General features: G+C 40.1%; 1 protein-coding gene across 1 annotated transcript; it reads left to right on the forward strand.

Moving 5' to 3' along the window:
• The first annotated feature begins 328 nt into the window (after positions 1–328).
• Positions 329–3628, forward strand: LOC124270856 (zinc finger protein 184-like). Its single transcript, XM_046705916.1, has 2 exons — positions 329–977; positions 1746–3628. Exons 1-2 carry the CDS (start codon positions 329–331, stop codon positions 3626–3628), a joined length of 2532 nt encoding a protein of 843 aa, XP_046561872.1.
• The last annotated feature ends 9834 nt before the right edge of the window (positions 3629–13462 follow it).

Consider the following 13462-nt stretch of genomic DNA (forward strand, 5'->3'; position numbering starts at 1 on the left):
CTGTAAATATTCCAGTCTGGACCAGACAATCCAGTGATCAAAAGCATGAGCATCGATCTGCGCGATTGGGAACCGATGGTGGTGGTGATGATGATGATGATGATGATGATGATTTTATTTAACCTGCTCGTTCCAACACAATGTGTATTCGATGGTACAATTACCGACTGTTTTGTCCTGTGTCTTTCAGAGAAGTTAACAGTTTAAACAAGAACACCTATGACGGTATGAAGACGTCAACGATAGAAACTCAGCGCAATCTCCTTTGAACCATCGCCGGAGTCACCAGCTGCTGTACGTACCACTAACTGCCTTTGTTCCTATAAACATGGTGTTCAACGGGCAACTTACCGGTTTTACCGTTGATGAAGACCAGAACGGCCCACCATCACAGGTGGCCCCTTGGACTGATGATGATCTGTTTATACAATCTGACAACGAAGTCACCCCTATGACTGACATCGAGGACAGCTCTGGTGATGAAGTATATGATGAAGAATACCTGAGGATGCACATGAAATCTGCACATGATGAAGTGAAGAGTGGCCTTGACGTCCAGCAATTAGGTATCCCGAGGACAACGAAACAAATCAAGAATGCAGTGCGGGAGAATACACCCAGTCCTTCTTTTGAAAATACGACAGGGAGACACAGCTACAGCAGAAACGAGGAGGAAGAACTGGATGATTTGAAGGGGAACCCCGTACATACGCGGGTCGGTATCATACATGGCAACTCTGTCAATAGTCCATGGCCAAGATTAGATCCCAACGAGAAGGTTAAAACCAAGGCCATTCCGTCAGATCTTGAGCAGATATCAACGGGACATCAGGACAGTGTCAGGGATGCAAGACCAACTGTATGTGGAGCGGACATACAGACAACACATGGGCAGACAACCGTATATAAATACGATGGCGACTTCAGATCTGATAGTATTTGTCAAGATCACATTAAAAAGGAGAGTCATACCCAAGGTACGTTTCAGACCATTCCGTCAGATCTTGAGCAGATATCAACGGGACATCAGGACAGTGTCAGGGATGCAAGAGCAAGTGTAAGTGGAGCGGACATACAGACAACACATGGGCAGGCAACCGTATATAGATACGATGGCGACTTCAGTTCTGATAGTATTTGTCAAAAGCACATTAAAAAGGAGAGTCATACCCAAGATACTTTCCAAACTGCCGCGTATGAAGACATATTAATGAAGCATCAGAGTGAAGATACAGATTCAGTGGGAACTGGAACAGGAACTTTTCCAACTGGGGATGTATTGGCAGCCACAAGCAGATATGGCGAGGAAATGGACTGTAATATTCAAATAAAGAAAGAACAAGTTTCAGTAGTGGTTCCCGATCACCAAATAGATACCGCTATGGATACAGAGGAAATGGAGAGTGGAAAGAGAATAGATTCTAAAATATTTTCATTTCACGTCGAGAGAAATGTACACACACGTTGCGGTGCTTTTGGTGGTGATGATGGCGTAAATAGTGATGGTGCTGGTGCTGCTGATGATGATGGTGATGGTGGAGTTGATGGTGGTGATGGTGGAGTTGATGATTGTGGTGATGGTGCGGGCGACGGCAATGGTCATTTGGAGCCACACGATCCAGGAAATTCTGGGATACTGATAAAAACGGAAGTTTGTGGTTCAATTGAAGACAGTGCTTCAGTGATATCTCATCATGATCTTAGTGTCTCTTCCATGGATGGTTGCAATAGTGATGTCTGTACAGAGAAGGAATCTGATGTCAACATGGCCGAAACTTTGCCATTTCCAACACGACTTGACAGACCAGAAAATGATAAAATCCGAGTGAACTTAAGTAAGTCAGTTGCGCCTTCTGCAACACATCCAAGTGTTCATCTTCAGCAGAAGACGCCAGGAAAAGGCATCTCACAACAAGACATGTCCTCCCCCAGACATAAGAAACATCAAAAGAAGAAGAGGGGTCCGAAACCAAAACCAGGCAAAGTGTGCACCATCTGTAAGAAACGATTCCCTTCTTCGGAACTGAAGCAGCATATGCAACAGTCTCACAGACACTCGTGTCAAATATGCCGTAAAACGATCAAAGACTTAGTGATGTTCCAAGGCCATATGAGGGAGCATGCAGGCGAACCTACCCCATTTTGGTGTGATCAGTGTAACAAGCGATTTGACCGGTATGCTACATTGGATAAGCATAGGAGGGTGCATTCTCTAAAAGGACGTTGGGAGTGTTCCAAGTGTGGAAAAGTGATCACCCGACATGATAATTATCTCAGACACTTGAAGGTTCATGAGGACTCCAACCTGAACAAGTGTGAGAAGTGTGGCCGACAATACGCTTCAGCTGTAAATCTCCGAAAACACATGGTGGTGCATTTAGAGGAAAAGCCAATAGAGTGCCCAGTATGCGAGAAACGCTTTAATTTTAAAAGCACTTTAGATTACCACATGCGCAGTCACACAGCAGCAACTGTGAAATCCGCTACCTGTAAAATATGTGGCATGGAGTGTATTCATAAAAGTTCATTAGCTATCCACATGAATATCCACACAGGAATGAAACCCCATGTTTGTGTATATTGTGGGAAACGATTTGCCCAGCTGAGCACAAAAATTGGACATGAAATGAACCACGAGAACCCAAACAAGAAGTCACTGGACAAAGACTCCGAAGAACAGAGAACCAAGAACATGTTAGAGTCCTTCGACTGTGATGAATGTCTAATGAGCTTCATCAGCCTGGAACTTCTAAATGGCCACATGATGAAAACCCATGACACCACTTCAAAAGAGATCCCAGACAGCGAGGTAACACCAGAATGCATAAAGCCATACTCTTGCGGAATATGTGAAATGCCATTCCTGTCTGTAAGTGGACTCAGAAAACATAGAATAAAGAATCACCCAGAACACATTGGCGTTGGAAAGGGGAGATACTCATCTCTTGGAAAGAACCTGAACTCCAATGGAAAGACTATGGCTGATAAAACAGTCTCCACTGAGAAGAAAGGAGCAGCTACAAGATCTGCCAGGAACCGAAAGAAAGGGTCAAAAGAAGCAAATGTCAACTTGGGACGTGCATCGACAAAGGGCAACAATTTGTATGACACAGAAACAGCTGACCAACCAACGTTAGATTCAGAGACTGACCCAGCAGATGATTTACCGACACCCAAGCAGAAGCCTGTTCCAACGAAGGATTTACCAAAGTCCAAACAAGGATCAACTGATGGTGAATCTGACAGCAACATTGATAAGAATAAGTGTAATATTTGCGGGAAGTTAGTCCTTGAGCTTCGGAACCACATGAAGTATCACAGTGAGAAGGCCTACGTCTGTCGTGTCTGTGGTATGAGGTTCGCCATCTCCGCCAACCTCAAGAGACATCTCCGGCAGCATACGGGAGAGACTCCGTTCCAGTGCAAGACTTGTGGAGAACGATTCATGAAAGCAGAGGCTCTGAAAAAGCACATGGCAAGACACAAAGGCGAGGAACTGGAGAAGAAGTATGAATGTTCTATCTGCGGCAAGAAGTTCCTCGACAACTATCACTTGAACCGACATAGTGTGGTTCACAACAGCTGGCCTAAAGTACGTGACACTGATCCAGCTAATGGGGATAAATAGCGCTGTAGAGAGGAAGTGGCCGAAATCACGTGACACAGAACAACTGACTGATACAAGATAGTTTTAACCATATAAGTTGGCCCAACATCCGTGACATGGAATAAGTGACTGACACAAGATAGTGTTAACCATATAAGTTGGCCCAACATCCGTGACATGGAATAAGTGATTGACACAAGATAGTGTTAACCATATAAGTTGGCCCAACATCCGTGACATGGAATAAGTGACTGACACAAGATAGTGTTAACCATATAAGTTGGCCCAACATCCGTGACATGGAATAAGTGACTGACACAAGATAGTGTTAACCATATAAGATGGCCCAACATCCGTGACATGGAATAAGTGATTGACACAAGATAGTGTTAACCATATAAGATGGCCCAACATCCGTGACATGGAATAAGTGATTGACACAAGATAGTGTTAACCATATAAGATGGCCCAACATCCGTGACAGGGAATAAGTGACTGTTACAAGATAGGTTAACCACATAAGATGGCCCAACATTGACTTAAGTTAGTGGCACAGGTACTGTGTGTTAATCTTACTTACAGTTTCTAGTAGTGCTATTGGTCCTGAAGTACAATATTTGACAATGAACAATGACAGTGGGAATTACCGGTATACATTGTTTGACGTTTGTGTAGTGAAGTGACTATAGAATAGTGTCTGTCTGTGGTCAAGTCTTGGAAATGACTAAAATACCCAATACACACACTGTTGATCAACACCAGGCACGCACATACTTACAACTGACGGACATTGTTCATTTTATCAGTTTTGTTGGCCTGAAAAGCGCCATGGAAAACACATCAACCGTAAGGTCCAGAACACAACCATGGTACCGGTATAAAGTGAAACACCATCCAATAACCAGTTCTCATTTGTTTTACTGATACCCTCCGTCACACGCGGGAATATGTTTTCTTTTGTCTAGTAGTTTGTTACATGTCTGATACAATAAAATGTGGGACGGTGGGGTAGCCTAGTGGTTAAAACGTTCGACCATTTACTCATTCACTCACCCACTCTCTCCCTCTCTCTCACCCGCTCTCTCATTCACTCACTCACTCACTCTCATTCACATTCGAATGTCGATTCCTTCATGGCTACATGTGTGAAACCTATTTCTGGTGTCCCCTGCCGTGATATTGCTGGAATATTGCTAAAATGTCCTCTTTTATGCCCAGACGGCTTTGAACTTAGCTCTGTGTTACTTGAACCTATCATGGCATGACGTACAAAAATCACGAAGTGATATAAAGGACAATGTGTATTATAGGTTTGTAAATATACAGTAATTAGCTCTCAATAATTATACATGTATATAAAATATCGTTACTCTCAAGTCGACACTATGGTTTAGCAATCAAACTTATGATACGCTTTAGTTGATTTGTTTATCCCGGGTTTAGGGTACTATGATAATTATATTTATAATTTATTCATTTAACGAATGTTTGTCATATGTAAAACTGGCAATAATTATTTATAAACTATCGTTACTCTCCAGTCGACACTATGGTTTAGCAATCAAACTTGTGATACGCTTTAGTTGATTTGTTTATCCCCGTGTGGTGAACATCCTATTTATTATTTATCAGATTTAATGAATGTTTGTCATATGTAAACCCTCGCTTTTACATTGTTATTCATAATTTAAAGAACTGTCTAACATATATTTTATCCATTTAAGATAAAGTGAAGCTTTTTATAATGCTGTCAGTATTTAAAGGAGTTTTTTAATTGTTTTTAATTTTTAACTTTTTGAATAAATTTGATGAATATAACAAAATGTTGTCGGGTTTCTTTTGCTTTGCTTTGTTGTTGTTTGTGTGTGTGTGTGTGTGTGGGGGGGGGGTTTGTTCGGTTTTGGGTTTGTTTTTTTGGTTTTTATTCATTTTATTTTTTTTTATATTGTTTGTTTTGCCATTTGAATATTTACTGAAGTCTGGTCAGTACATATGCAATCGACTTGATACATACCCTAATGGTGAAATAAAGGGAAAACGGTTTTGTAGCCTATATATATTTTACAAGATGTATTCAGTGAATTTTTGAGAGAGAACAATGTAAAAGTGTGGCTATGTTTATACTTCACAATTACATTGCATACATTAATCAGTGCATGAACGACCTTTCATATCGAGGCTTTGAATGTTGAAATGAACCGTAGTCTTTTACTATCTTTTCATGACAAGAAAGCTTTTGGGTACTGTAATCCACTTGCAGCTCTCGTGCCTATTCCATACAATGAATATCTACCACTACTGTGTACATCTGTGATATTACCAATTCTTGAGACCCTTGAAGATCCGGGTTAGAATTGGTCTTCAGCAACCTATACTAGTCGTAAAAGGCGAGTAACGGGATCGGGAAGTCAGGCTCGTTATACCACTATAACGTTGCGGTGATATTGTAATCATTCACTATCGAAACATCTCCGTAGTACAGGGATAATCACACGCCGAATATCGTCTTTTTCATTTCAGACGATGCCATCATTTCAGTGGGGATCCATGAAGATGCGGGTTAGAATTGATCTTCAGTAAATCATGCTTGTCGTAAGAGGTGACTAACGGGATCGGGAGGTCAGGCTCGATGTCTTGGTTGACACATGTCATCGTATCCCAATTGCGTAGATCCACACTCATGCTGTTGATGACTGGATTTTCTGGTCCATACTCGATTCATTTACAGAACCCCGCCATATAGCTGGAATATTGCTGAGAGAGGCGTTAAACAACAAACAAACAAACAAACATGCAAACACAAAAAATTCCAGATGTGATGGACACGGGATTCAAACGAGGACCAAAGATCCATAATGCTTTTGAAAACAGACTGAAAATATGCGATGATAGACTGGGCGCCGTCTCGTTCACTGAAATTGTCATTGCAACAAGCACAGGGAACTTGTCTAACCGCGGCAACGGATTTTTCATTCAAAGAACGATTTAGCCCCATTCGTCACCACTCGCCCCGTCCCGTTACTATTCGGCTTGTCCCCGGAATAAAACGAGTTGGTCACGAATGGATTTAGCCCGTCATCTAAAATCATCATTTTCACTTTATTTCTGTTTTTTTTAAACGGATTTGATGTGTGGGTAAGAAAGCCCCAAATAGTAATATGTGCAACATTGCTATGTTCACTTAACTTGCCTAAAAAGGTTATATACCCTACGGTCTCAGAAGAATCTCAACTATGGTCTTAAAACTTCTCCCATTCCCGTTAGCTCGATATATTTTATGATGAATGGACTGGATCAATTCTGCTCTCGAACGAGAATACAGGCATGAGGTAATCAGATCTGTTCTAACATTTACTGTAAAGTAAGTGATCAGATGAGAAACATGACATTTTACTTCGGTAAAAACGGTACACAATTATATACTGATGTACAAAAGAAAGCACACACCTGGTGTTTTGAGACTATTAAAAAACGTAAATATTTTGCTAGCAATGTTCCAATTGGGTAAGATATCTATGGTCTTATTGCAACACGTACAGAACTTTTCTATATATTACGCTGTTTTAGGAAAACATTTACCAAAGCATCAGGTGTGTACTTTCTTTTGTACGTCAGTGTATTTTCAGTTTTACTGTAAAGTGAATACGGTAAACACAGTAAGTAGTAGTGGAGGTTATTCCGAATAAACGCACATGTGCAAATGATAAAATCTCGGCTTTAGTTAAAGTAATTGCTAGTTTCATTACAGACTATTTTTATACTGATTATATACTCAAACCAAAAATTAAGGATCCCCAATATTCAATATTTAAGTATTATATGGATCATAATATTGACTATTAAATACCTTAATATTGAAAATTGGGAAGGTCCTTAACTTTTTTTGTTGAGTAATATTGTGGACTTGTATCACGACGTCGATGTTTCCATTGACTCCGTATATTCATGTATATACATTACAAAAACATTTGATAGAGAGAATACGGTAATTGTATTTTATAGCTTAGATGCAAGCACAAACATAAACATAATTAAAACACAATTATTATTTATTCATGACATATCATATACTTTGCTGATTATGAAAAAACAAATAAACAAAATTATAAGCGTACAATCGCAAATCAAAAGTGCAATATTTTGTACTTGGGTTTACTACCCACGAAACGAAGCACCTGAGATACCAAACCCAGACAGAGCAGGTGAAGTGCACTTGAGTGCACGAACACTTTCATTGGCTTGTTAATTTGCCGATACGCTCATGGCTCTTTGTGTGTGTATAGAGATGTTTGGTTTTGTACATGCTCACTTTTTGTGCATAACATGACATTAGGCAGGCAGGCAGACACATAGGTGTCAATAAAACAGGCATTGAGTTTGGGCTGTGACAGAGGCATATCTATATCACAGTTAGAAATTCTGACAATGACGTTGCTGTTAAGTATCGAATGAGAACGTGACTCGGTAAGAAGAACGTGTGGTGAAATAGTCAAATGAAATTATATAAACATTTAAATCGGTAATCTACTGTCATAACATATAAAAAAGCTCGCGCCTGTGAAATATCAAGATTAGAAATGTAGCTCACATCAAAGCCTTCACCGAGTATTCACCGCCAGCGAAGGTTTTCCGTCTTGAAATGTCGAACGCCTCACTGGTTGACACATAGCTGAGTAGATCTAGATCCTTAACAAGGTTCTTTTATGTAACGAGTAGATTATTTTAATTACTATTTTGTTGTTTGTGTACACAACCAAGATTAGACTACTCCTGCTCACGACCTTATAAGTTATAATCCGGGCATCCCGCTTCAAGCTGCGCGAACATATTCACTGCGCATGCGCCATGAGCGCCAGCTGAGGTGATTTTAGTGAATCGTTTGAACTCCGATTTCGCGGTGAATTTTTCATCGCGTTATTTTTCAACTTTATAAGTTGAATTTGCATTTTTTGATAAGTTGTTACTGTAAGTCCATACCTAAAGGTATCAGAATCTGCAAAGTTGTGTTTTGCGTTGCATGTAAGCTTTAAGTAATGTGGATTGAATGTACATTTTCGTAGAGTATGAAAGGAGATAATAACTTATTTAAATGATTACGGTAATTAATTCAATATGTAAGCTACGTTACTGCATGCCACACAATTGTACCAGAATGTAGGAAATGGGCTTCACACATTGTACCCATGTGGAGGATTGAGCCCGGGTCTTCGGCGTGACGAGGTAGAATTATTTGCCCATTGCGTATAAAACAGCCATTTACAACCTGCATATACAGTGAATGGTACGTATTAGATTAAGTGCTTCCGTACATTGTCAATCTGAGCTCCAACATTTTCTAGACAATAATTACAACGAAATAAGCGTGATAGGGTGAGTTGGGTTTTACGCCGCTTTTTGCAATATTCCAATATCACGGCGGGGAACACCAGAAATGGGCTTCACACATTGTCCCCATGTAGGGAATCGAACCTGGGTCTTCGGCGTGACGAGCGAACGCATTAACCATCTGGTTACCACACCGCCCCTCGTTTACAACAGGAAGGGGCTGGTCAGTTGGTAGTCTCAGTATTGTCTAACAAGAGTTGATGTTAGGTACTGTTGGTCTAAAGTTAAACATACACCTGCTTGAGTGGCGTACCTATCAGCTCTTCACCATGGAATGTACAGAAGAAAGCTGGTGTCGACATTGCTGATTTTATGATTCACGTTTACGTAAATTTCAGTTTCGTGTGAACGTGTTTCTTAATTGACTGCAGCTGCGCTTGTAAAATCTAAATTTATTATCTTCCTGCGGGTGGTCTGGACATACAGCAACGAAACTTTTCCATGCAGTGATTTTAATAATTTGAGTGAGTGAGTTAAGCTTTACGCCGCTTTTAGCAATATTCCAGCTATATGTCACGGCAGGGGACACTAGAATGGGATTCACACATTGTAGGCTACCCATGTGGGGAATCGAACCCGGATTTTCGGCGTGACGAGCGAACGCTTTCACCACAAGGCTACCCCACACCCCCTTTAATAATTTGAACTAAAGCTTCTGAATAATGGGGATTTTTGGTATTGAGACCATGGAGGACGGACACAAACTAAATATTTGTATGTCATCTACCAAAAGGTATGTTTTGGTTTGTTTTTTTACGGCGCATTCAGCAATATTCCAGCTACATGGCGGCGGTCTGTAAATAATCAAGTCAGGATCAGACAATCCAGTGATCAATAACATGAGCATCGATCTACGCGACTGGGATACGAAGACGTGCTAACCAAGTCAGCGAGACTGACCACCCGATTCCGTTAGTCGCCTCTTACGACAAGCATGGGTTGCTGAAGATCAATTCTATATCAGATCTTCACGGCACGGACAGCTACGAAGAAGACATGTAACGACGACGTTCTTTGTAAGTGAGTGAGTGAGTGAGTGGGGTTTTACGCCGCCTTTAGCAATATTCCAGCAATATCATGGCGGGGGACACCAGAAATGGGCTTCACACACTGTACCCATGTGGGCAATCGAACCCGGGTCTTCGGCGTGGCGAGCGCACGCTTTAACCTCTAGGCTATCCCACCACCTCTCCTTTCTGAATCGTGGGTTCGAATCCCGATTCACCACGATTAAGTTGTGTTACCCGGGTTTTTATTTGGACGACGGCCAGACACTTTCAGGCTGCTTAGATGGTTTATATTTCATCGAACGATTATAGTGGCACACAGGTGCTTAACAAACGTCATCTCCCCCAAACTATCCCACGCCATTTTACATTATATATCAATTAAGTGTCCAGGTTGTGACTAATTTAAGATTTCATAATCCTCCCCACTTATTATGCCCATAATTGATCGTTTGCACGTCCATTATACAAATCTCCCTCTCTCTCCCTCAACTACCATTTAATCTCTCATCAATCAGGTTGGTGCTCCCTGTCACCCTTGACTTATTCCATATCCCAAGATTTACTTACTGTCCAACTGGACTGTCCCTATGTGTCACTCGATGGTGGCGAGCTAATTAATTTAAGGTAATTGGTGGCTAAGTACAGTTTCACTATTTAATTACATATACTGTCTCATCCGTGTACAATTCACATAGCGTAATTCGTGTATAGAATTACATCGTATGCTCAATGGTTACTGTTGGTTTTACGCCGCTTTTAGCACTATTCCAGCAATATCACAGTGTGTGATGCCAGAAATTGGCTTCTCACACTGTACCCATGTGAGGAATCAAACCCGGGTTTTCATCAGCGTACACTTTGACCACTAGGCTACCCATCGCCCATACTCTTGGTAATAGTTCTCCAAGACCCGGAATAACACGAGTAAATAGGAATTGTCAAGTCAAGAGGAGGGGGCCGGGGCTCGAACCCCCTGAATCCCCCTTTGGCTCCACCAATGCAAACAAGGGGTGGGGGGAGGGGGGAGTTCGAACCCCCTGAACATACACACAACCTCTGGATCCACTTTCATAGTGTCTGTTTGACGATCTTTTGACCCCTTGACCAGATGTGGCATAATTACTCAAAACTACTCATATCGATCTGCCCAAAATACTTTGAAGATCTTCAAGAATAATTTGCATCACTTTCATAATTGATAGCCATTTAAAACAATTATTTTATGATATTCAGATCTATGGTATATAGAGAATCTCACCCGAGTGTCTTTTGATATCAAATATATCACCACGAATTGATAAAGTTACAAATATCCGAGGCTTGCCGAGGATATTTTTCCCATTATTAACGAGTGTTGATTTATTTGATATTAGAAGACACGAGAGTGAGATTCTATTTATCATCAAAAATCACTCTTCGTTAGTTTTCAATGAAAAATGTACATCTCTGAACACAGTACTGCCATCAGACTTGCAGTGCATCGATGTCATAGCATTGTGACGTCATCAAGTTCATGACATCATAGCATTGTCAGGGCATTGTACAAAATCTACTATCAAAACGATATCTTGTGGGAGATATCGTCTGATATCAAACAAGCAATATCTACTGTGGAAAACAGTTTGGGATGATAAATCACTTACATTATATATTTTCTAGTTATACTTCATAACCGTCTGTCCAGTTGTATTCAATGCATTTTAACGACATTTAGTACCGTCACTGAATATTGCTAGATAGTCATATTCTAAGTTTAAATGGGATGAAACCATAGAATAATACATTCGTGAGAGATGCCATGCTCGATCAGTTCAACTGAAGCTCGAGGTGAGATAGACGACACTTGCTGGGAAATTGAAACACAACACCGTCATCAGCGAACTGAGAAGAAAAAAATTGTTTTCCGTTTCAGTTCCACTCCACCATTTTAAATGCTGCTATAATTAGCACCAAGGGTAGCGTTCGACTCGGACGAGCTGTCAGACTTTGCAACAAGGAGTTAAAATAAACAGCTCAAGTAGTACAGGTGATTTTGTGCTTGCTAACAGTTTGTCGATAAAATACATGGCAAGCTAAGTGTTGAAATACCAGTCATTGGCGTTCCTCATCTCTCGATCCCTCCCACAATTCGCGAGGGCCGATGCGTGGCCCTGATCACAGACCATATACAGGACCTCTGGATTAACGAAGTGAGTATCAAGATTGTATCATGATCTCTTACTGAAGTATCTATATCTATATCTATATCCATTAGTGCTGTATGTGTTTGTTTTAACTGACTAAAAGTAAAACCGGGGGTCGTACAGTGAAAGACTTTATTGGTAATTAATGCTGATCTATTAATAGACGCATGGGTTTTGCCGGAGTACCAGTCAAATTGCCCCAGCTACAAAATGCCCCCGATTTTTGGTCCAATTGCCTCAGGGGTGTAGTCAAAATGCCCCAATTTATTTAAAATGATTAAATATATGCCATAAATACTTAGTTTTTGTCAACTTTTATATGATATTCTTCATATAAAAATTCTACTTAGGAAATAATATTTAAGTAATAAATAATATTTAAATAATAAATGTTCCATTAGTAAACTCATAAGAGCACAAGGAATATTACAAGTCAAGTTTATTCCGTATTATAGGCCACATGGCCCATAGTTCAATTGTATTGTAAGATATACAGTCATAATCACATGACCAAAATTATGTTAAGAAGATCTTGAGCTAAATATTTTTAGCAAGTATATAGATGTTAAACGTGACATATTTACATCAGGTGTGTTTAATATTTGTTGCAATGTTAATCTAACATATGTTATATTTGGGATTACACTTTCTTAGTAAAGTACAAATTCTAGTACTTTTTTAGTTGTGTCCCATCCGGGATTCAAACCCACACCCTCAGAGTCAGGCACCTAATCACCAGCACACGAAGTCAGCCACCTAACCCGCTCAACCACCGCGACTTCCATGAGGGTGTGGGTTCGAATCCTGGATGGGACTCAACTCAAAAAGTACTAGAATTTGTACTTTACAAAGAAAGTGTAATCCCAAATATAACATATGTTACATTTGACCACTTTCTAAATGGCATTGTGTAATCAGTGTTTATCTAATTTTACAATATTTTTTGATGGACAAAAAGGATTCATTACGAAGCAGAAAATATCTATTACAGATAAAGTGCAAAAACATGGTATTCATTTTCTACAACATTCATATCACAGTGCAAACAAATAGATTCTATATCAGAATTGTCATTGACTTTATTTGTACGTTGTTGATTAGCCGTGAAATCATGAAGAGATATACGAAATTTACACATCGATCTAACTAAGTTTCAATTTCCATTTTATGGATATATGTTTCGCATTGGAATAAGTTCTTTATACTAGAATAGTGTGACAAATATGATGATGATTCAAAACTTTGCTGCCAGGATTGAATGTACATATCAATCAAAC

Source organism: Haliotis rubra, unplaced genomic scaffold, assembly GCF_003918875.1.
Source record: "Haliotis rubra isolate DU_JTF1 unplaced genomic scaffold, ASM391887v1 Scf1552, whole genome shotgun sequence".
Classification (NCBI taxonomy): Eukaryota; Metazoa; Mollusca; class Gastropoda; order Lepetellida; family Haliotidae; genus Haliotis; species Haliotis rubra.